Source organism: Carcharodon carcharias, chromosome 25, assembly GCF_017639515.1.
Source record: "Carcharodon carcharias isolate sCarCar2 chromosome 25, sCarCar2.pri, whole genome shotgun sequence".
Taxonomy (NCBI): Eukaryota; Metazoa; Chordata; class Chondrichthyes; order Lamniformes; family Lamnidae; genus Carcharodon; species Carcharodon carcharias.
Window position 1 is genome coordinate 23,866,050 of NC_054491.1, and position 21,383 is coordinate 23,887,432.

A 21,383-nucleotide genomic window follows, 5' to 3' on the forward strand; every position below is an offset into this window, starting at 1 on the left:
AAACCCACACTGAAACCGCACACACACCAAACCCACACTGAAACCACACACACACCAAACCCACACTGAAACTACACACACATCAAACCCACACTGAAACCACACACACAACAAGCCCACACTGAAACCACACACACACCAAACCCACACTGAAACAACACCCACACCAACCCACACTGAAACCACAAACACACCAAACCCACACTGAAACCACAAACACACCAAGCCCACACTGAAACCACACACACCAAACCCACACTGAAACCACAAACACACCAAACCCACTCTGAAACTACACACACACCAACCCCATACTGAAACCACACACACCAAACCCAAACTGAAACCACACACACCAAACCCACACTGAAACCGCACACACCAAACCCACACTGAAACCACACACACACCAAACCCACACTGAAACTACATACACCCCAAACCCACACTGAAACCACACACACACCAAGCCCACACTGAAACCACACACACACCAAACCCACTCTGAAACTACACACACACCAAACCCATACTGAAGCTACACACACACCAAACCCAAACAAGCTTCTCCCTGATTTCACTGAATGAGGGAAATGAGGCTGGATTATAAATTCACTTCTTTATTACAAATTAAGAGTGGTCTTGTAGGTGAACACTGTTTTGTAATCAGATTCTTTGCAAACGCAGAACCATTATTTTAAACTCTCCAGGGACCCATGGTTGCTTCGAGAGGTTTTCACCCCTAGTAATTTATGCCCACCACAGGCAGATCGATCGGAATCACAGGATCCAATGGGAGGTAGAGTGAAGACTGGAAGATTGTTTCAGGAATAGAGAGAGTTAAATGTTCTCGGGATCACTGGAGGTGAATGAATGCATCAGTGACAGAGCCATGCGAGACCAAGAGCTCCACCAGGGACACAGAAATAATCTCAATACTTAACAGATCAAAATATGTCACAGAAATGATTGCATTCACAATAAGTAGATTCCCCTCTGAAGTACAATGCAAATACAGAGCATTTGAAAGTGCAGAGAAAGCTTATAAAACACACAGCTACTAAACAAGAGGAATGTTCATATATAATGGCTGGAAGTGTTTGCTGATCCCTGAACTCCATCGTTTAACTCCTGACTACCACAGACACAATCAGAAGGATGATGAGCAGAGCCATGGCAATAACTAGAAGCACCGTGATCACAACCATTGCCCCAGTCCGACCAGTAAATCCATCATCAATATTCCGGAAGTCAATCGCTGGGAAAAGAAAACATTTTAATAAATTAATGCCGGCCTCTTAATGTCCTTTCACAATCACTGCTCACACTCCTTCTATACATTCCTGACACACTCACTGCTCACACTCCTTCTATACATTCCTGACACACTCACTGCTCACACTCCTTCAATACATTCCTTACACACTCACTGCTCACACTCCTTCTATACATTCCTTTCACAATCACTGCTCACACTCCTTCTATACATTCCTGACACAATCACTGCTCACACTCCCTCTATACATTCCTTTCACAATCACTGCTCACACTCCTTCTATACATTCCTGACACACTCACTGCTCACACTCCCTCTATACATTCCTGACACAATCACTGCTCACACTCCCTCTATACATTTCTATTACAATCACTGCTCACACTCCTTCTATACATTCCTTTCACAATCACTGCTCACACTCCTTCTATACATTCCTGACACGATCACTGCTCACACTCCCTATATACATTCCTTACACACTCACTGCTCATACTCCCTCTATACATTCCTTACACTTACTGCTCACATTCCCTCTATACATTCCTTTCACAATCACTGCTCACACTCCCTCTATACATTCCTTACACACTCACTGCTCATACTCCCTCTATACATTCCTTACACTCACTGTTCACACTCCCTCTATACATTCCTTTCACAATCACTGCTCACACTCCCTCTATACATTCCTGACACAATCACTGCTCACACTCCCTCTATACATTCCTGACACAATCGCTGCTCACACTCCCTCTATACATTCCTTACACTCACCGCTCATACTCCCTCTATACATTCCTTACACTCACCGCTCACACTCCCTCTATACATTCCTGACACAATCACTGCTCACACTCCCTCTATACATTCCTTACACCCTCACTGCTCACACTCCCTCTATACATTCCTGACACAATCACTGCTCACACTCCCTCTATACATTCCTTACACTCACTGCTCACACACCCTCTATACATTCCTGACACAATCACTGCTCACACTCCCTCTATACATCCCTGACACAATCACTGCTCACACTCCCTCTATACATTCCTTACACACTCACTGCACACACTCCCTCTATACACTCCTTACATACTCACTGCTCACACTCCCTCTATACACTCCTTACACAATCACTGCTCATGCTCCCTTTATACATTCCTTACACACTCACTGCTCACAGTCCCTCTATACATTCCTTACACCCTCACTGCTCACGCTCCCTCTATACATTCCTTACACCCTCACTGCTCACGCTCCCTCTATACATTCCTTACACTCACTGCTCACACTCCCTCTATACATTCCTTACACCCTCACTGCTCACGCTTCCTCTATACATTCCTTACACACTCACTGCTCACGCTTCCTCGATACATTCCTTACACACTCACTGCTCACACTCCCTCTATACACTCCTTACACAATCACTGCTCATGCTCCCTCTATACATTCCTTACACACTCACTGCACACACTCCCTCTGTACATTCCTGACACAATCACTGCTCACACTCCCTCTATACATTCCTTACACACTCACTGCTCACACTCCCTCGATACATTCCATACACACTCACTGCTCACACTCCCTCTATACACTCCTTACACAATCACTGCACACACTCCCTCCATACATTCCTTACACCCTCACTGCTCACGCTCCCTCTATACATTCCTTACACTCTCACTGCTCACACTCCCTCTATACATTCCTTACACTCACTGCTCACACTCCCTCTATACATTCCTGACACAATCACTACTCACACTCCCTCTATACATTCCTTACACTCACTGCTCACGCTCCCTCTATACATTCCTTACACTCACTGCTCACACTCCCTCTATACATTCCTTACACTCACTGCTCATGCTCCCTCTATACATTCCTTACACTCACTGCTCACACTCCCTCTATACATTCCTTACACCCCCTCTGCTCACGCTCCCTCTATACATTCCTTACACTCACTGCTCACACTCCCTCTATACACTCCTTACACAATCATTGCTCACGCTCCCTCTATACATTCCTTACACACTCACTGCACACACTCCCTCTATACATTCCTTACACTCACTGCTCACACTCCCTCTATACATTCCTGACACAATCACTGCTCACACTCCCTCTATACATTCCTTACACTCACTGCTCACGCTCCCTCTATACATTCCTTACACTCACTGCTCACACTCCCTCTATACATTCCTTACACACTCACTGCACACACTCCCTCTATACATTCCTGACACAATCACTGTTCACACTCCCTCTATACATTCCTTACACTCACTGCTCACACTCCCTCTATACACTCCTTACACAATCACTGCTCACGCTCCCTCTATACATTCCTTACACACTCACTGCACACACTCCCTCTATACATTCCTTACACTCACTGCTCACACTCCCTCTATACATTCCTTACACTCACTGCTCACACTCCCTCTATACATTCCTGACACAATCACTGCTCACACTCCCTCTATACATTCCTTACACTCACCGCTCACACTCCCTCTATACATTCCTTACACTCACTGCTCACACTCCCTCTATACATTCCTTACACCCTCACTGCTCACACTCCCTCTATACATTCCTTACACTCACTGCTCACACTCCCTCTATACATTCCTGACACAATCACTGCTCAGGGCTCCCTCTATACATTCCTGACACAATCACTGCTCACACTCCCTCTATACATTCCTTACACTCACCGCTCACACTCCCTCTATACATTCCTTACACTCACTGCTCACACTCCCTCTATACATTCCTTACACCCTCACTGCTCACACTCCCTCTATACATTCCTTACACTCACTGCTCACACTCCCTCTATACATTCCTGACACAATCACTGCTCACGCTCCCTCTATACATTCCTTACACTCACTGCACACACTCCCTTGTCTATAAAAAATCTGTCTAATTTAGCCTTAAAAATATTCAATGACCCAGCCTCCACTACTCTCCAGGGAATAGGATTCCACAGACTAACAACCCTCTGATAGAAAAAAAAATTCTCTTCACCTCCATATTAAATAGGAGTCCCCTTATTTTTAAACCCTGTGCCCTAGTTCTAGTCTCTCCCACAAGGGGAAACATTCTTTCAGCATCCACCCTGTCAAGTCCCCTCAGGATATTACATGTTTCACCTCTCATCCTTCTAAACTCCAATAGGTACAGACCCGACCTGTTCACCCTTTCCTCATAAGATAACCAGCCACACACTCCCAATCCCAATCCCAATCCCAATCCTAATCCCCGGAATCAGTTGAGTGAGCCTTCTGTGAACTGTATCTAATGCTATTATATCCTTTCTTAAATAAGACCAAAATTATACCCTGTATCCAGATATAGTCTCACCAGTGCTCTGTACCAACCCTGCTTTTATATTCCATTCCCCTTGCAACATTCAATTTGCCTTCCTAATCACTTGCTGTACCTGCACCATGTGATTCATGTACCAGGACACCCAGATCCCTCCCTGACAGCACTGTGGGTGTACCTACACCACATGGACTGCTGCGGTTCAAGAAGGCAGCTCAGCACCACCTTCTCAAGGGTGATTAGGGATGGGCAATAAATGCTGGCCCAGCCAGCGATGCCCACATCCCATCAATGAATAATTTAAAAACCCTCTGTCCCTCAGATTTCTGCAGTCTGTCCCCAATTAAATAATATCCTGCTTTTCTACTCTTGCTGCCAAAGTGGACAAGTTCACATTTTCCTACATTATACTCCATCTGACAAATATTTGCCCCCTCACTTAACCTGTCTATGTCTCTTTGCAGACTCCTTATGTCCCCTTCACAACATTTGACCATTAACCTCTGGACCTCTGCAATCCTAGGACCCATGGGTTAACGGGCCACCCAGTCTCTACACAGTTTGATCCCTGCTTCCATTCCCATTCAGCTGGGTTAACTGATTGGGCTGTGGGCGGGCAGCTATGGAGAGGGAACTATGTGGAGATTAAGGAATGCGGGTGAGGGCAGGAGAAACTCAGGCATTCCAACTCCTTATCCCTGTCCAGTGACTCGGACTGGAAAGGATATGTCTGGGGGGAACATGGTGGTCACATGTGAAGCCCACCATAGTCAAATAGTGAGCTGGCACACACTGTCTGGGTGGGCACAGGGAAGATGCTGCAGGGGGGCGTAGGGTAGGGGCTGCCCATGTGGAACCCCCAGCACAGTCAGGAGTGGATGGGGAAATGGGTAAAACAAAAAAAGGAAAAGAGTTCTTGAGTTGGTTCGAACAGACAGGTTCATTAACCCTTTAATTCCACTGGAAGATGGAGAGTAGAGTCAGTGATGTTGCATCACGAATAAATTGGCTGCAGTTTAACTGTCTCCCTCCCTATGGAGGGACATCAGCAGCAACAAGCTGCCAAATTGCACCTGCTGGCTGACCAAGTCTTCGGATTATGGGGGGAGGGGTCATTTCAGTGTGTGAAGAGGTTTCCAGCGCAATATGGAAATCAAAGTTAATACTCACGTGAGGTGGTTATGATCGACAGAGAGTTGCTCATCTGGTCACCGACATGATAAACCACACTGCAAAAAAAGGAAAGAGAACAGCTTCAACACAGCAAGAGGGACACAAGACAAAGAGAAACAGAGAGAGAGACAGAGAGAAAGGGAGGGTGAGAGAGACAGAGAGTGAGAGAGACAGAGAGAGAAACAGAGAGAGAGACAGAGAGAAAGATAGAGACAGCAAGAGAGAAAGAGACAGAGAGGGAGACAGAGACAGAGAGATAGAGAGAGAAAGATACAGAGAGGGAGACAGAGAGATTCAGAGATAGAGACAGATACAGAGAGAGAGGGAGACAGAGAAAGAGACAGACAGAGAGAGACAGAGAAAGAGAAAGAGACAGATAGAGAGAGACAGAGAAAGAAAGAGACACAGATGACAGACAGATGGACAGAGGGAGAGAGAGACAGAAAGAGACAAAGACGACAGACAAGGAGAGAGAGAGACAGACAGAAAGATAGGGTGAGACAGTGGGACAGAGGGAGAGAGACTGGGACAGGAAGGGACAGAGAGAGAGAATGCAAGGAATCATCAAACATGGCAGGACAGAGAGCCAGGCTGAATCATGGAGAAAAAGTGCAGAATGGATAGGGGAGAGGGTGAGAGCGGAGGAGTTTTGTAGAGAGGGGTGAGAGGGAGAGTGTGGGTCATATATTATTTTTGGTTCATTCATGGGATGTAGGCATTGCTGGCATTTAGTGCCTATCCCTAATCGCCCTTGAGAAGGTGGTGGTGAGCTGCCTTCTTGAACCACTGCAGTCCATGTGGTATAGGTGCACACACAGTGCTGTTAGGGAGGGAGTTCCAGGATTTTGACCAAGGAACAGTGAAAGAACAGTGATATATTTCCAAGTCAGGGCAGTGACTGCCTTGGGGAGGAACTTGGGTAGTGGTGTTCCTAGCTATCTGCTGCCCTTGTCCTTCTAGATGGTAGACGTCGTGGGTTTGGAAGGTGCTGTCGAAGGGGCCTTGGTGAGTTCCTGCAGTGCATCTTGTAGATGGTACACACTGCTGCTACTGTGTGTCGGTGGTGGAGGGAGTGAATGTTTGTGGATGTGGTGCCAATCAAACGGCTGCTTTGCCCTGGACAGTGTCAAGCTCCTTGAGTGTTGTAGGAGTGGCACTCATCCAGGCAAGTGGGGAGTATTCCATCACACTCCTGACTTGTGCCTTGTAGATGGTGGGCAGGTTTTGGGGAGTCAGGAGGTGAGTTACTCATCGCAGGATTCCCAGCCTCTGACCTGCTCTTGTAGCCACAGTATTTATATGGCTAGTCCAGTTCAGTTTCTGGATGTTGATAGTGCATCAGCGATGGTAATGTTATTGAGAACCTAAGAAATAGGGGCAGGAGCAGGCCACTCGGACCCTCAAGCCTGCTCCACCATTCAATAAGATTACAGCTGATCTTATTGTGTTTCGATTTCCACATCCCCATCAAACCCCGATAACTTTTGATTTCCTTGCCTAACAAGAATCTATCTACCTCTGTCATAAAAATATTCAGTGACTCCGCCTTCATCACCTTCTGAGGCAGAGAGTTCCAAAGTCGCACAGCCCTCCGGGAGAAAAAAATTCTCTTCATCTCTGCCCTAAAAGGGTGACCCCTAATTTTAAAACACTGCCCCCTAGTTCTGGACTCACCCACAAGAGGAAACATCCTTTCCACATCCACCTTGTCAAGACCATTCAGGATCTTATATACTTCATTCAAATCACCCCTCACTCTTCTAAGCTCCAGTGGAAACAAACCCAGTCTGTCCAACCTTTACTCATAAAACAACCCACTCATTCCAGGTATCAATCGAGTAAACCTCCTCTGAACCGGCTCCAACACATTTACATCCTTCCTTAAATAAGGAGACCAAAACTGCACACAATATTCAAGGTGCGGTCTCACCAATGCCCTGTATAACTGAAGCATAACATCCTTACTTTTATGTTCAATCCCTCTCATGATAAAGGATAGCCTTCCATTAGCCTTAATTACTTGCTGTACCTGCATACTAACTTTTTGTGACTCATCTACAACTAGATCCCTCTGCACCTCAGAATTATGCAGCCTTCTCCATTTAAGGAATACTTGGCTTTTTTGTTCTTCCTGCCAAAGTGAACAACTTCACATTTTCCTACATTATATTCCATTTGCCAGATCTTTGCTCACTCATTCAGCCTATCTCTATCCATCTACAACCTTCTCATGTCCTCTTCACAAGATTCTTTCCTACCTATTTTTATGTCATCTGCAAATTTAGCTACCATGTCTTCACTCCCCTCATCTAAGTCATTGGTGTAAACTGTAAAAGTTGAGGCCCCAGCACAGACCCTGTGGGACTCCGCTTGTTACATCCTGTCAATCAGATAAAGACCCATTTATGAATACCCTCTATTTTCTGCCAGCCACCTTCTTATCTATCCATGCTATCTCTATTTTCTATCCATGCTAATATGTTACCCCCTACACTATGTGTTTTTATTTTCTGTAATAATCTTTGATGTGGCACCTTACTAAATGCCTTCTGAATTGAACATCAAAGGGTAATGGTTAGATTCACTCTTGTTGGAGATGGTCTTTGCCTGGCATTTGTGTGGCATGAATGTTACTTGCCACTTGTCAGCCCAAACCTGGATATTGTCCAGGTCTTGCTGCATTCAGACATGGACTGCTTCAGTATCTGAGGAGTAGTGAATGATGCTGAACATTGTGCAATCAACAGCGAACATCCCCACTTCTGACCTTATGATGGAAGGAAGGTCATTGATGAAGCAGCTGAAGATGGTTGGGCTGAGGACACTACCCTGAGGAACTCCTGCAGTGATGTCCTGGAGCTGAGATGACTGACCTCCAACAACCACAACTACTTTCCTTTGTGCTGGGTATGACTCCAACCAGTGAAGAGTTTTCCCCTCAGTTCCCACTTACTCCAGAAGCTAGGGCTCCTTGATGCCACACTCGGTCAAATGCTGCCTTGATGTGAAGGGCAGTCACTCTCACCTCACCTCTGGAGTTCAGCTCTCTTGTCCATGTTTGAACCAAGGCTGTAATGAGGTCAGGAACTGAGTGGCCCTGATGGAACTCAGACTGGGCGTCAGTGAGCAGGTTATTGCTAAGCAAGTGCTGCTTGATAACACTGTTGATGATCCCTTCCATTACTTTACTGATGATTGACAATAGACTGCTGGGGTGGTACTTGACCAGGTTGGATTTGTCCTGCTTTTTGTGTACAGGGCACACCTGGGCAATTTTATACTTAGCCAGGTAGATGCCAGTGTTGTAGCTGTACTGGAACAGCTTGGCTAGGAACATAGGAACATATGATCGAGAGAAGGCCATTCACCCCATCAAGCCTGCTCCACCATTCAATATGATCATGACTGATCGAACACTTCAATGCCTTTTACCCGCACTATCCCCATAACCCTTTACATTATCGTTACTCAGAAATGTATCAATTTCTACTTTAAACATACTCAATGACTGAGCTTCCTCAGCCCTCTGGGGTAAGAAGTCCCAAGATTCACAACCCTCTGGGTAAAGAAATTTCTCCTCATCTCAGCCCTAAGTGGCTTCCCCCTTATTTTGAAATTGTGTCCCCTGGTTCTAGACTCCCCAACCAGGGGAAACATCTTACCTGCATCTACCCTGTCCGTTCCTTTAAGTATTTTGTAGGTTTCAATAAGATCACCTCATTCTTCAAAACTCTAGAGAACACAGGCCCAGTTTCCCCAAGGTAAAAGCAAAAAAACTGCGGATGCTGGAAATCCAAAACAAAAACAAAAATAAAAATAGCTGGAAAAACTCAGCAGGTCTGACAGCATCTGCAGAGAGGAACACAGTTAACATTTCGAGTCCGTATGACTCTTCAACAGAACTAAGGAAAAATAGAAGAGAGGTGAAATATAAGCTGGTTTAAGTAGAGCTGGATAGAGGGCCAGTGATAGGTGGAGATAACCAAAAGATGTCACAGACAAAAGGACAAAGACATGCTGATGGTGGTGATATTAGCTAAGAAATGTGCTAATGGTGACATTAAGGGTAGAAAGCAGGACGAGCAAGGTACAAAGTGGGTGGGGATGGAGAAGAGAGTTTATGATATAAAATTGTTGAACTCAATATTCAGTCCGGAAGGCTATAACATGCCTAGTCGGAAGATGAGGTTCTGTTCCTCCAGTCTGCATTGAGCTTCACTGGAACATTGCAGCAGACCAAGGATGGACATGTGGGCATGAGAGCACCATCCCACCATCTCTTTTCTATTTTTCCTTTGTCCTGTTGAAGAGTCATACGGACTCGAAGCATTAATTGTGTTCCTCTCTGCAGATGCTGCCAGACCTGCTGAGTTTTTCCAGGTATTTTTATTTTTGTTTTTGCTCCAGTTTCCCCAATCTCTCTTCATAAGACAGTCCTGCCATTCCCGGAACAAGTTCTGGAGCACAAGTCTTCAGTACTATTGCCGGAATATTGTCAGGGCCCATAGTCTTTGCAGTATCCAGTGCCTTCAGGCGTTTCTTAATATAATGTGGAGTGAATGGAATTGGCTGAAGACTGGCATCTGTGATGCTGGGGACCTCCGGAGGAGACCAAGATGGATCATCCACTCGGCACTTCTGGCTGAAGACTGTTCAAATTCTTCAGCCTTATCTTTTGCACTGATGTGCTGGGCTCCTCCATCATTAAGGATGGGGTTATTTGTGGAGCCTCCTCCTCCAGTGAGTTGTTTAATTGTCCACCACCATTCACGATTAGATATGACAGGACTGCATATATGAGGGAGGATGAGGGGAGAGGCGTTGAGATGGAAGTGAGCATATGCAAAGGGATACAAGGGAGGAGTAAGAGGGACAAGAAGAGGCGATTAAGAAGAGAACTTTGAAAGAAACATTGACTTGTCACGAGAGGGAATGACTGGAGGTGTTTGAATTGGAGTGCTTGCTTCTTGCTCTGGTATTAGTTGACGGGGATAGGCTGACATATTACCTATAATCCTCCCCACACCATTCTGGCCCAACATTTAATACTTACTTGTAACCAGTGTTCGGTTTCAGATTTTTAATTCTGTAGCCCAGGTTCAATGTTTGTGAAATACCATTAATGTTGGACACAAGACTGACCAATTCTCGTTTGAATCGACAGATTGGCATCTTAAAGCTGGGCTGTTCTGGCCCTGCAAGAGAAAGTTAACAAACGGTTAAAAGTGAAATGGTGGAGAACCCAAACACGGCATTAAATTAGATGAAGGATTGAAGAGAGTTAAGGATACCTGGCCCTCCAGTGCTGTTTGTAACACTGACTGTGACATCCTGCCTTGAAAATTTGCAAGGAGGCAAACTCATGATTGCAGACATTGAACGGACGCTTCCAACAATCCCGCTGCTGCTTTCATTCACCAATGTGATATTAAAAGCTGTAAATAACAGAAAAACAAAAGTTTTAAACTATTGAATAAAATTCTGGTTCCCGTGCCAGGTAAAACCCTGTCTCATCTCTAATATTAGAGGCTAAATGGGAAAATGTCTATCCCTTTGATCTGTTAATAGAATGCGAGCGAATTCATTTTCCACAATGAATTCCTGTGTCACATTCATAATTGGCCCTGCCTATGAAAATGTGTCACACTGTTATAACAACCTCCCCATCAGCTGATACATCGGTTTTGTGTTTCCCTTAGGAACCATTCACCTTCCATCCTGTTCTGCCATTTAGCTAGATCACACCTGACCTGTATCTTAACTCCATCTACCCACCTTGATTCCCTAACTTATAATTCCCATACCCAACAAAATATATCAATCTCAGTTTTGAAATTTTCAGTTGAACCCCACCCCCCCACCCCTCCACCCCCTGCCAAACCCCAGGGTCAACAGCTTTTTTGGGGAGAGAGTTCCGAATTTCCATCCCATTTGTGTGAAAAAAAATGCCTCTTGACATCACCCCTGAACAGCTTGGCTCTAACTTTAAGGTTATCTGACCCCACTCAACCCCCACCCCCAACCCCACCAGAGAAAATGGTTTCTCTCCAACTAGTACCCAGTTCCTGAGCCTGTTGATGCAGTAAGTCCTTTGTTCCAATCAGTTGCCTGATGCTTCCCAAGATTTCCTATCTAATAATAATGTCAAATCCAAGGATTTTATCAAAACAAGGACACATTGGATTACTGTAAACGAGGACCTGACCCAATTATTTGCATTCACCTAAAGATTATACTGCATATCGTTAGTTCTGGTCACAACGGAGACAACTGGGTATTTGACCTGCCAATCACCTGAGTGGAAGATCACCTGGGTGTTTGAATATGTTCACATATTCACATTCACATAAAAGAAATCTTGTGCACTTCCCACCTCTGAGCCTCACTCTCTGTGTTCACAGCTTTTGATTAGATTTATCCCAAACACAGCTAACATTGAAAATGCCTCTGTTGAAATCTTTGTTATTGCTATAGTTACAGACTGCTGGCCAGTCGCAGTAAGCGACTGAATGCATCAACACAGAGAACATTAATAAAGAAATAGAGACGTTCCAGGATTGGGTTTGCGTGAATGGCCCCATGACTCACCCGCAACTCATTTCTTGTTTAAGTTTTTCAATTCCCCAATATTGACTCTGTAACCCACTTTAAAGCTACTCCAGGGTTTACAGTTAACTATTTCTAAATCCACTAAACCTCTCTTCACTCTCTCCCCAATGAATGTAAAGTTAGATACGCAGTCATATAATCATAGAATGATACAGTACAGAAGGAGGACATTCACCCATCATGCTTGTAGTAATTATGGTTTTATTGAGTGTGTAATGTACCTTTAAGAATACTTGTTAGGAAAGATCACATGGTCTGTAGTAACCAATAGGAGGGTAGCACAGTCTACCTCAGCAGTCAGTGCAGAGATAGAGTTGGAGTTGAAAGTACACATGTAATTGCTGCTGAGTATATTGTAAATAATCTTAGTGTTTCCACTTAAGAAGTGTCTGCAGTTCAACTCTATTACTAATAGTACAACTTGGCCACCCTACAACAAACTGGCGACCAGGATAATACAGGATTGAACAGAAGAAATCAAGTTAGAAAGAAATTGGCACTGCGCCTCATCCAGTGATTGTAAGTAGCAAGCTCCGTTAGAATTGAAGAAGTTATCCTCTCTCAAAATGCCACAATTTGAGAGAATTGATCCTTTTGAACCAGCCACAGATGATTGGCCTCAATACATAGAACGCCTCAAGTTCTTTTATCAGGCGGACAAGATTACAGGGGAAGAGAAGAGGTGAGCAATCCTCTTGAGTAATTGTGGGAGCAAAACCTATGGTTTAATTTGAAGTTTGACAGCACCCAGTGCCCCAGATTAGAAGAATTTTGATGAATTGGTGGACATGGTGAAGGGTCACTTTCAACCCAAGCCCTCAGTCACAATGGAGAGATTCAGCTTTAATTTGTGAAACAGAGCCCCGGGTGAGACAATTGCATGTTACGTGGCAAATTTGAACAGCTAATGGAACATTGTGGGCAGAATTTTCTGCCTGTGCAGCGGGTGGGCCCAAGCCAATCTCCGGCAGGCAGGGAGACAATCCCCACCAGAGAAGCGGGCCCCACCACCATTTTACATGGGGGGGGGTGCCAATTAATGTCCCTGTGTGGGTGGAGGGGGATTCCCCACAAGCGACAGTGCATTCTTTCACGCATGCACACGAAAGAGCGCACATCTTCCTGAGGCTAAGTGCTGTCTCAGGGAGATCGCTGACACTTTTAAAAGATTAAAGATAGAAAAAAAAGTTCCCTAACATGTACCCCTCAATGTCCCATGAGATGGGACATGTTCATAAATTACAGTAAAATTTTATTAAACTTTTTCGAACCCTGCATGAAATCTCATCCCGCCGCTGGATGAGGTTTCATGTTTTCTCTATTCCCCGCCGGGGCTCCTGGCCTTCCCACCGACCTTAAGTTCGGATGGGCAGGTCCTTTAATTGGTTAAATGATCCTGTCAATGGCCTCAATTGACCACTGACAGGTCGGCGGGTCCGCAGCTGATTTTGCCACGTCCCCGCCTTCCTGAAAATTTAAATGGGGCGGGATGACGTCGGGAGTTCCGTCCGATGTCATCTCGCGTCATTTTACGCGTTGGCAAGCGGGTCCCACCCCCTGCTCGCCGACGGCAAAGTTCTGCCCTGTGAGTCTGGTACAAATGCTGAATGACAGGTTCAGAGATCATTTAGTGTGTGGGTGTGAAAGAGGACACTATTCAGAAAAGATTATTATCCAAAGCGAACCTGGATTTCATGAAGGCGTTAGAGATGGCGTTGGCCATGGAAAGCACAGTAAGAGATTCAAAAGCAATACAAGGTGTGCAAAATGGCGCCATCCTCCACATCGGGAGGGAAACCTCAGCCAAAAAGGACACAAAACAGCAAGGGTCTGCCAAGAAGCGGGAAACAGCCCCCTCTATCCGAAGAATAAAGAAAAGTAACTTAGCAGCAAAATCAAATAATTATTTTAATAGAGGTGGAAACAGTCAATGTTTTAGCGATTGGCAGTTTAAAAAAATCGAATGCTACTATTGTCTTAGAAATGGACATATTACGACGCAGTGCAAGGAAAGGTTCAAACAGGCTTGTTAACAAAAGAAAAAACCCAGCGAAATCTACAATGTAGAAGAGCCTGAAACAACAAATTCAGACATTTACTTATTGTTTAATCTGAAAGTTGGAAAGACAGAGCCAATACTTATCAAGGTGAAAGTAAATGGCAAACCTGTTAGAATGGAAGTGGACACGGGATCTTCCGCTACAGGAATTGGGGAACACACTTACAGATATCTGAACGATGGCGAACATCAATTAAGTTTGGAATGAACAGTGGCCAAGCTAAAAGCATATACATTCAAGTAAAAGGCATAAGCAGAGTAACTGTCCATTATGGAAGCCAACTGGCAAAGCCAATTGGTAAAGCCAATTGGTATTGATAGGCAGAGGACCAAGCCTCCTAGGGCAAAATTGGCTAAGGGAAATCAACCTTGATTGGCTACTGTGATCCCAAAAGGAAGCTGGAAGCGTTCCTGTTTTGGAAAAGGAGTGTGTAAGGTTTCAACAACCTGAAGAAACACAGGCTGTCTTAAACCAAAACCTGGAAGAACAGCAGAAGAAACTCACGGAGACCCTGCTGAGTGACAGAGTTCAAGACGAAGTGAGTAACCTTCATAAGGATAAGGTAAACCTGTTAAAAGACCTTCTCACATGAAAAGATTCCCTCAGGTCAAAGTTTGAGCCTCTGGAACAGTACGAAGAGAAACAGAAAGAATTCAGCACCTCTTGTGAACAAACTGAAGAACCAGTTGGCAGAGAAGACACATCAATGTTCAGGTTTCCAGGAGGCAGCCAACAAATACAAAACAGAGAAGGAAGAGCTGAAGAATCAGCTAAATGAAGCCAAAGAGGATTTGGAAGCAAAAGTCACAGAATTTCCCAAGAAGCCGACAGATAATGAAATTCTGGGAGAGTCAGTCACTGAGCTCGGATAGGTTGAGCTTGTATCTGAGAGAATTCTGACCAATAGTGAAGTCAAAAAGAAGGTTTAAAGCCGAGATTAAATCTGTGCTCGAAAGAAGAGGCACATTGAAAGGAGATACAGAAATACTAATAGGGTTTTAATTCTGGCAGCATACAAATACACTTTCATACATAGCCCTGGCAATCAAATCACTAACACCGATGCCCTTGGCTATTTGTCTTTACAAGAAAATGATGAGCACGTCCCAGTTCCACAGAAACTTGTTTTACTGTTAAATTTCTTAGATTCCTTGCCGGTATGCGCTGGACAGATCAGAGACTGGACAAGTCCTACCCCAAGAACAAGAACAAGTGCTACAGGGTTGGTCACAGGAACCCGTGTCTGATGAAATGGAACTGCACTTCAAAACAAGGCATGAAATAACCAGGATGGCATCTTATGGTGGGGAGCACGAGTGATAGTTCCTCCAAAGGGAAGGGATCCATTTTTAATTGAACTGCACAGTGCATCCGGAATTTCCTGAATGAGGACCATAGCACGCAGCTATCTATGGTAGCCTGGGATGATAGTGAAATAGAGAGTTTAGTAAAGCATTGTGTGCAATGTCAGCAACTGCAAAAGTTACACCCATGGGAGTGGCCAGGTAAATCCTGGATGCAGTTACACATTGACTACATTGGACCTTTCCTGGGAACAATGCTTCTGCTCATTATCTATGTCCATTCAAAATGGTTGGACATAAATGAAGTGAAGCCACCAGCATCGACCGCTACAATTGAGAAACTGTGTCAGAGTTTTGCCATTCACAGACTACCAGAAGTAGTCATTTCTGATAAAGGCACAGCATTTACGAGTGCTGAGTTTCAATGGTTTATCAGCCTCAACGGTATCACTCATGTAAAAATGGTACCGTACCACCCTTCCTCAAATGGACTGGCTGAAAGGGTGGTTCAAACTTTCAAGGCAGCCATGAAAAAGCTAACTGGTGATTCCTCAGCATCCAAGCTAACACATTTCTTTTTCATTACAGGACTACCCCTCACACAACAAAAGGTGTCACAACTGCGGAGTTATTGCTGAAGTGTCATCTCAGGACGAGATTGAGCTTAATAATGCCGAATTTGGAGGTGAAGGTGGAAAACTAGACACGACTGGTATAGTCACGAGAGGAAATTTACTGTGGGAGAGCCGATATATGTGAAAAACTTTGGGGAAGGACCAAAGTGGTTACCAATTGAAATAAGTGCAGTGACTGGACCTCAATCTTACCATGTGGTGGTGGAAGGCTGGATTATCTGTAAGCATGTGGACCATTTAAGAAATGGAGAGACAAATCATCAAGATATGTTTCCAACAGTGACCATGACTGGGTCTGTGTTTCCTGTTGAAGATACTCAACACAGGACTGACATGTCTGATGTTCCTGTGAGAGTTGAGGATACAGAGCTGTAAGTACCCATCGAAGCACCTGATGTTCAGGCAACTCGGGAAAAGGAGGTTCCTGACAAAGAATCTGACGTTGTGGAGCTGAAACATTCCACATGTACCAGGAAATCACCTGAAAGAATAAACTTGTAAATTCCTTACCCAGTGTAAATATTATGTTGTCTTGAAAAATATGTCCTTGTAAATATATGTATAGCCGAGTTAAAGGGGAGGAATGTAGTATTTATGGTTTTATTTAGCATGTAATGTACCTTTAAGAATAATACTTGTTAAGAAAGATCACACAATCTGTAGTAACCAATAGGAGAACAATGTGGGCTACCTCAGCAGTCAGTGTAGAGATAGAGTTGGAGTTGAAAGCACACATGTAGTTGCTGCTGAGCATATTGTAAACAAAATTAAAAGTTTCCACCCAAGATGTGTCTGCACATCAACTCTCTCACTAACAGTACAACTCAGCTGCCCTACAATAATGCCTTTGCTGACTCTTTGAAAGATCTATCCAATTAGTCCCACTGCCTGCTCTTTCCCCATAGCTCTGCAATTTTTTTCCCTTCCAAGTATTTCTTCAGTTCCCCTTTTGAAAGTGACTATTGAACCTGCTTCCACCGCCCTTTCAGGCAGCACCTTCCAAATCACAACAACTTGCTGTAAAAAAAAAATTCTCCTCATCTCTCCCTCTGGTTCTTTTACAAACTTTCTTCAATCTGTGTCCCTCTAATTACTGACCCTCCTGCCACAGGAAACAATTTCTCCTTAATTACTCGATCAAAACCCTCCATGGTTTTAACCGTCTCTGTTAAATCACCCTTTAACCTTCTCTGCTTTAAGGAGGACGATCCCAGCTTCTCCAGTCTCTTCCCCACTGAGTGAAGTCTTTCATCCCTGGTCCCATTCTGGGAAGTCACCTCTGTCCAATCCAAGGCCTTGACATCCTCCCTAAAATGTGTTCCCTAGAATTGGACTCCGTTCTAGCTGAGGCCTAACCAGTGATTTATGAAAGTTTATCATCATTTCCCTGATCATTTATTCTGCCTCTGTTAATAAAGTTGAAGCTTGCTGGGTGGGGATGAGTGCATCTGGAACCTGGGCAGGGAGTAATTAGTTATTGGTGATTGTTACAGAATCTGTAGGTCATGAACCTGAACATGATGAGTTACTTTGGATTTGTAAAATGCCTCCAAATTATTATTATATATTATGTAATTATTATGTGAGGTTGACTCTGAATTACCAGCAAATTTCAACTTTATTAACAGAGGCAGAATAAAAAAGCAGGGAAATGATGATAAACCTTCATAAATCACTGGTTAGGCCTCAGCTGGAATAGTGTCCAATTCTAGGGGACACATTGAGCCCCTTGAACCTGTTCCAGAGAACCAGATCTCACCATCTTGTCTCTGCAGGAAGAATGGCCATTGATCTGAAGGTTCAAAAGACCAGCCTTATCATCTGTAACCAAGCAACCGCAGAGAGTGGGATAAAAACAGAAAACGCTGGAAAAACTCAGCAGGTCTGACAGCATCTGTGGAGAAAGAAAAACAAAGTTAACATTTCGATTCCGTATGACTCTTCTTCCCTATGTCAGCTCTCTGAAGAAGAGTCATACGGACTCAAAACGTCAACTCTGTTTCTCTCTCCACAGATGCTGTCAGACCTGCTGAGTTTTTCCAACACTTTGTTTTTATTTCAGATTTCCAGCATCTGTAGTATTTTGCTTTTATTATAGCAGAGAGGGGAAGCTGGGCTGGGGCGGGCTGGATGATTAGGAACCTAAATCCTTTGACCCTAATAATCTGTAACCCTCTGGCTGAAGGACAGGTGGGAGCTGGTGATCTTAAAGGAAGAACTTGAATTATACATAGCGTCTCACGAGAAAGAACTTCACAGCGAAAAGATGATTTTTGAAGTGCAGTCATTGTTGCAATGTAGGAAACGCTGCAGCCAATTTTCACACAACAAACAGTAACGTGATAATCCCTTTTGGTGATAGTGGAGGGGGAATTATTGGCCAGGACGCTGGGGAGGAAGAATCTTCCTGTGTGGCTGCTATTAGCCACCAGAGGGAGCTCCAATTCCATTCTTCATCACAGCCCATGTACCTCCTGGAAAACCCATTAGAATGTGAGATAGAGATAGAGCAGACTGGGGAGTACACAGCGGTGAGGGCGAGATTACACAGCGAGGGAGGTACACAGTGGGTAAATTGCGGCAGCAGGGGATCAGACAGGGGCAAGAAAGGGAAGAAACATGGGGTAAGAGATAGTCAGGCTGGAGAAAGGGGGCAAACAGGAGGTACGCATGAGATATACAGCGAACAGGAGGGGATACACAGTGGAGAGACAGTTACACGGGTTACGTTGAGGACAGCAAGGGGAGACAGGGAATGCATGGGGGCATACAAAGGACAGACAGGGCACACAGGACAGACAGCGGTACATACAGGACAGGCAGCGGTACACACAGGACAGACAGCGGTACATACAGGACAGGCAGCGGTACACACAGGACAGGCAGCAGTACACTGTGGTTACACAGGGGAAAGACAAGCAAAAGGAAGATAGTGGGTGAACTAATATTAGGCATTAACCAAGAAGGTATTGGAAAAAATAATTAGGATCAATGAAAAAGCAGGTTTAATGCTCTTGAATCTGGGACAAAAAGGGAGGGAGGAGAGAGGGAGACAGAGAGGGAGACAGAGATGGAGAGGAACAGAGGGAAAGTAGAAAGAGAATCATGCTGTAACTTTTCTATGGTTCTAAAGATCAAGAGAGAGTGAAGGAGAAATAGAGAAAGAAAGTGAGAGAGAGCCACACACAGGGACAGAGAGAAACAAAGACACGCAAGATAGAAAGAGACAGGGAAAGAGAGAGATAGAGGGCGAGTGAGAGACAGTGAGATAGAGAAAGAAAAACTAGGAGACAGCGTGACGGGTAGAGTGTGATATAGAGGGAGAGAGGGACAGAAAACAGGAAAAAACACACAGAGGATGATTGGAATAAACACTCACAGGGAGAGATTGAGTGTAAGAACCAACTCCAAGATAGGAGACACTAAGCCGTTAATGTACTTACCTCCTACAATGGAGGCGAGTGCCAGGAGTATGAGCAGCCTCATGGTGGAGGGTGGTCAGTGCAGCAGCTGGAGTGGGGTCTGAGCAGAGTCACCCACTGTCACACAAGAGCTGATCCAAGAACAAAGTGAGAAAACCCAGCTCAAACCAGGGGTGGCCTCAACAACTACAGCCAATCAGCAAGCTGGCCAAACAGGGTGAGCAGGTTCAACAAGAATCATTCGCCTGCTGCACATCTTTCCAACTGAGGCCTCCACACCCAAGCCCAGGGCCCCTGGTCCAGCCCAGCCCAACACAGCGATTCCGCACAGTGACACTGCCCCGCAGGCTCGCTACAAGGCTTCAGTGCTTGAAAGAAATACTTACATTTATATAGCACCTTTCACAACCTCAGCATGTCCCCACGTGTTTTACAGCTGATGACCTGATTCAAAGTGTAGTCATTGTTGAAATGTAGTAAATGCTGCAGCCAATTTATAACCAGATCATCTGTCTTTGTGATGTTGGCTCAGGAGTGGTGGAAAACACCTGGGTCCATGGGATCTTTTATATCCAACTGACAAGACCCCGTTTAACATCGCATCTGAAAGACAGCACTTCCGACAATGCAGCACTCCCTCAGTACTTCACTGGAGTGTCCATTTAGATTTTGTGCTCAAGTCTCTGGAGGGGGATTTGAACCCACAATGTTTTAACTCAGAGGTGAGAGTGTTAGGGCGGTAGAGGGGGTAGCAAGAGGACAAACAGGGGAGAGACGGGGGCAGGTATACAGCAAGAGGCAGGAGAGTTGGAACCTGTAAACAACTGAACCACTGGAATGAAAAACTGAACCAAGGTGTTAGTGGTGAGCTGCCTTCTTGAACTGCTGCAGTCCTTGTGGTGTAGGTATACCCACTGTGCTGTTAGGGAGGGAGTTCCAGGATTTTGACCCAGCGACAGTGAAGGAACGGCGATATATTTCCAAGTCAGGATGATGAGTGACTTGGAGGAGAACTTCCAGGTGGTGGTGTTCCCATCTATCTGCTGCCCTTGTCCTCCTAGGTGGTAGTGGTTGTGGGTTTGGAAGGTGCTGTCTGAGGAGCCTTGGTGAGTTCCTGCAGTGCATCTTGTAGATGGTACACACTGCTGCTACTGTGCATCAGTGGTGGAGTGAGAGAATGTTTGTGGATGTGGTGCCAATCAAGCGGCTGCTTTGTTCTGGATGGTGTTGAGCTTCTTGAGTGTTGTGGGAGCTGCACTCATCCAGGCAAGTGGGGAGTATTCCATCACAATCCTGACTTGTGCCTTGTAGATGGTGGACAGGCTTTGGGGAGTCAGGAGGTGCGTTACTCATCGCAGGATTCCCAACCTCTGACCTGCTTTTGTAGCCACAGTATTTATATGGCTAGTCCAGTTCAGTTTCTGGTAAATAGTAACCCCCAGGATGTTGATAGTGGGGGATTCAGTAATGGTAATGTCATTGAACATCAAGGGGCGATGGTTGAATTCTCTCTTATTGGAGATGGTCATTGCCTGACACTTGTGTGGTGT

At 44.9% G+C, this 21,383-nt stretch overlaps 1 protein-coding gene across 1 annotated transcript; it reads right to left on the reverse strand.

Annotated features, from left to right (window-relative positions):
- Window positions 1-604: 604 nt before the first annotated feature.
- Window positions 605-20,085, reverse strand: LOC121269697 (uroplakin-2-like). The gene is made up of 5 exons (XM_041174506.1): window positions 19,855-20,085; window positions 11,095-11,238; window positions 10,857-10,998; window positions 5,801-5,859; window positions 605-1,258 (listed from the first exon to the last, which is right to left on the reverse strand). Exons 1-5 carry the CDS (start codon window positions 19,895-19,897, stop codon window positions 1,125-1,127), a joined length of 522 nt encoding a protein of 173 aa, XP_041030440.1. The 5' UTR covers window positions 19,898-20,085; the 3' UTR covers window positions 605-1,124.
- Between the last annotated feature and the right edge of the window lie 1,298 nt (window positions 20,086-21,383).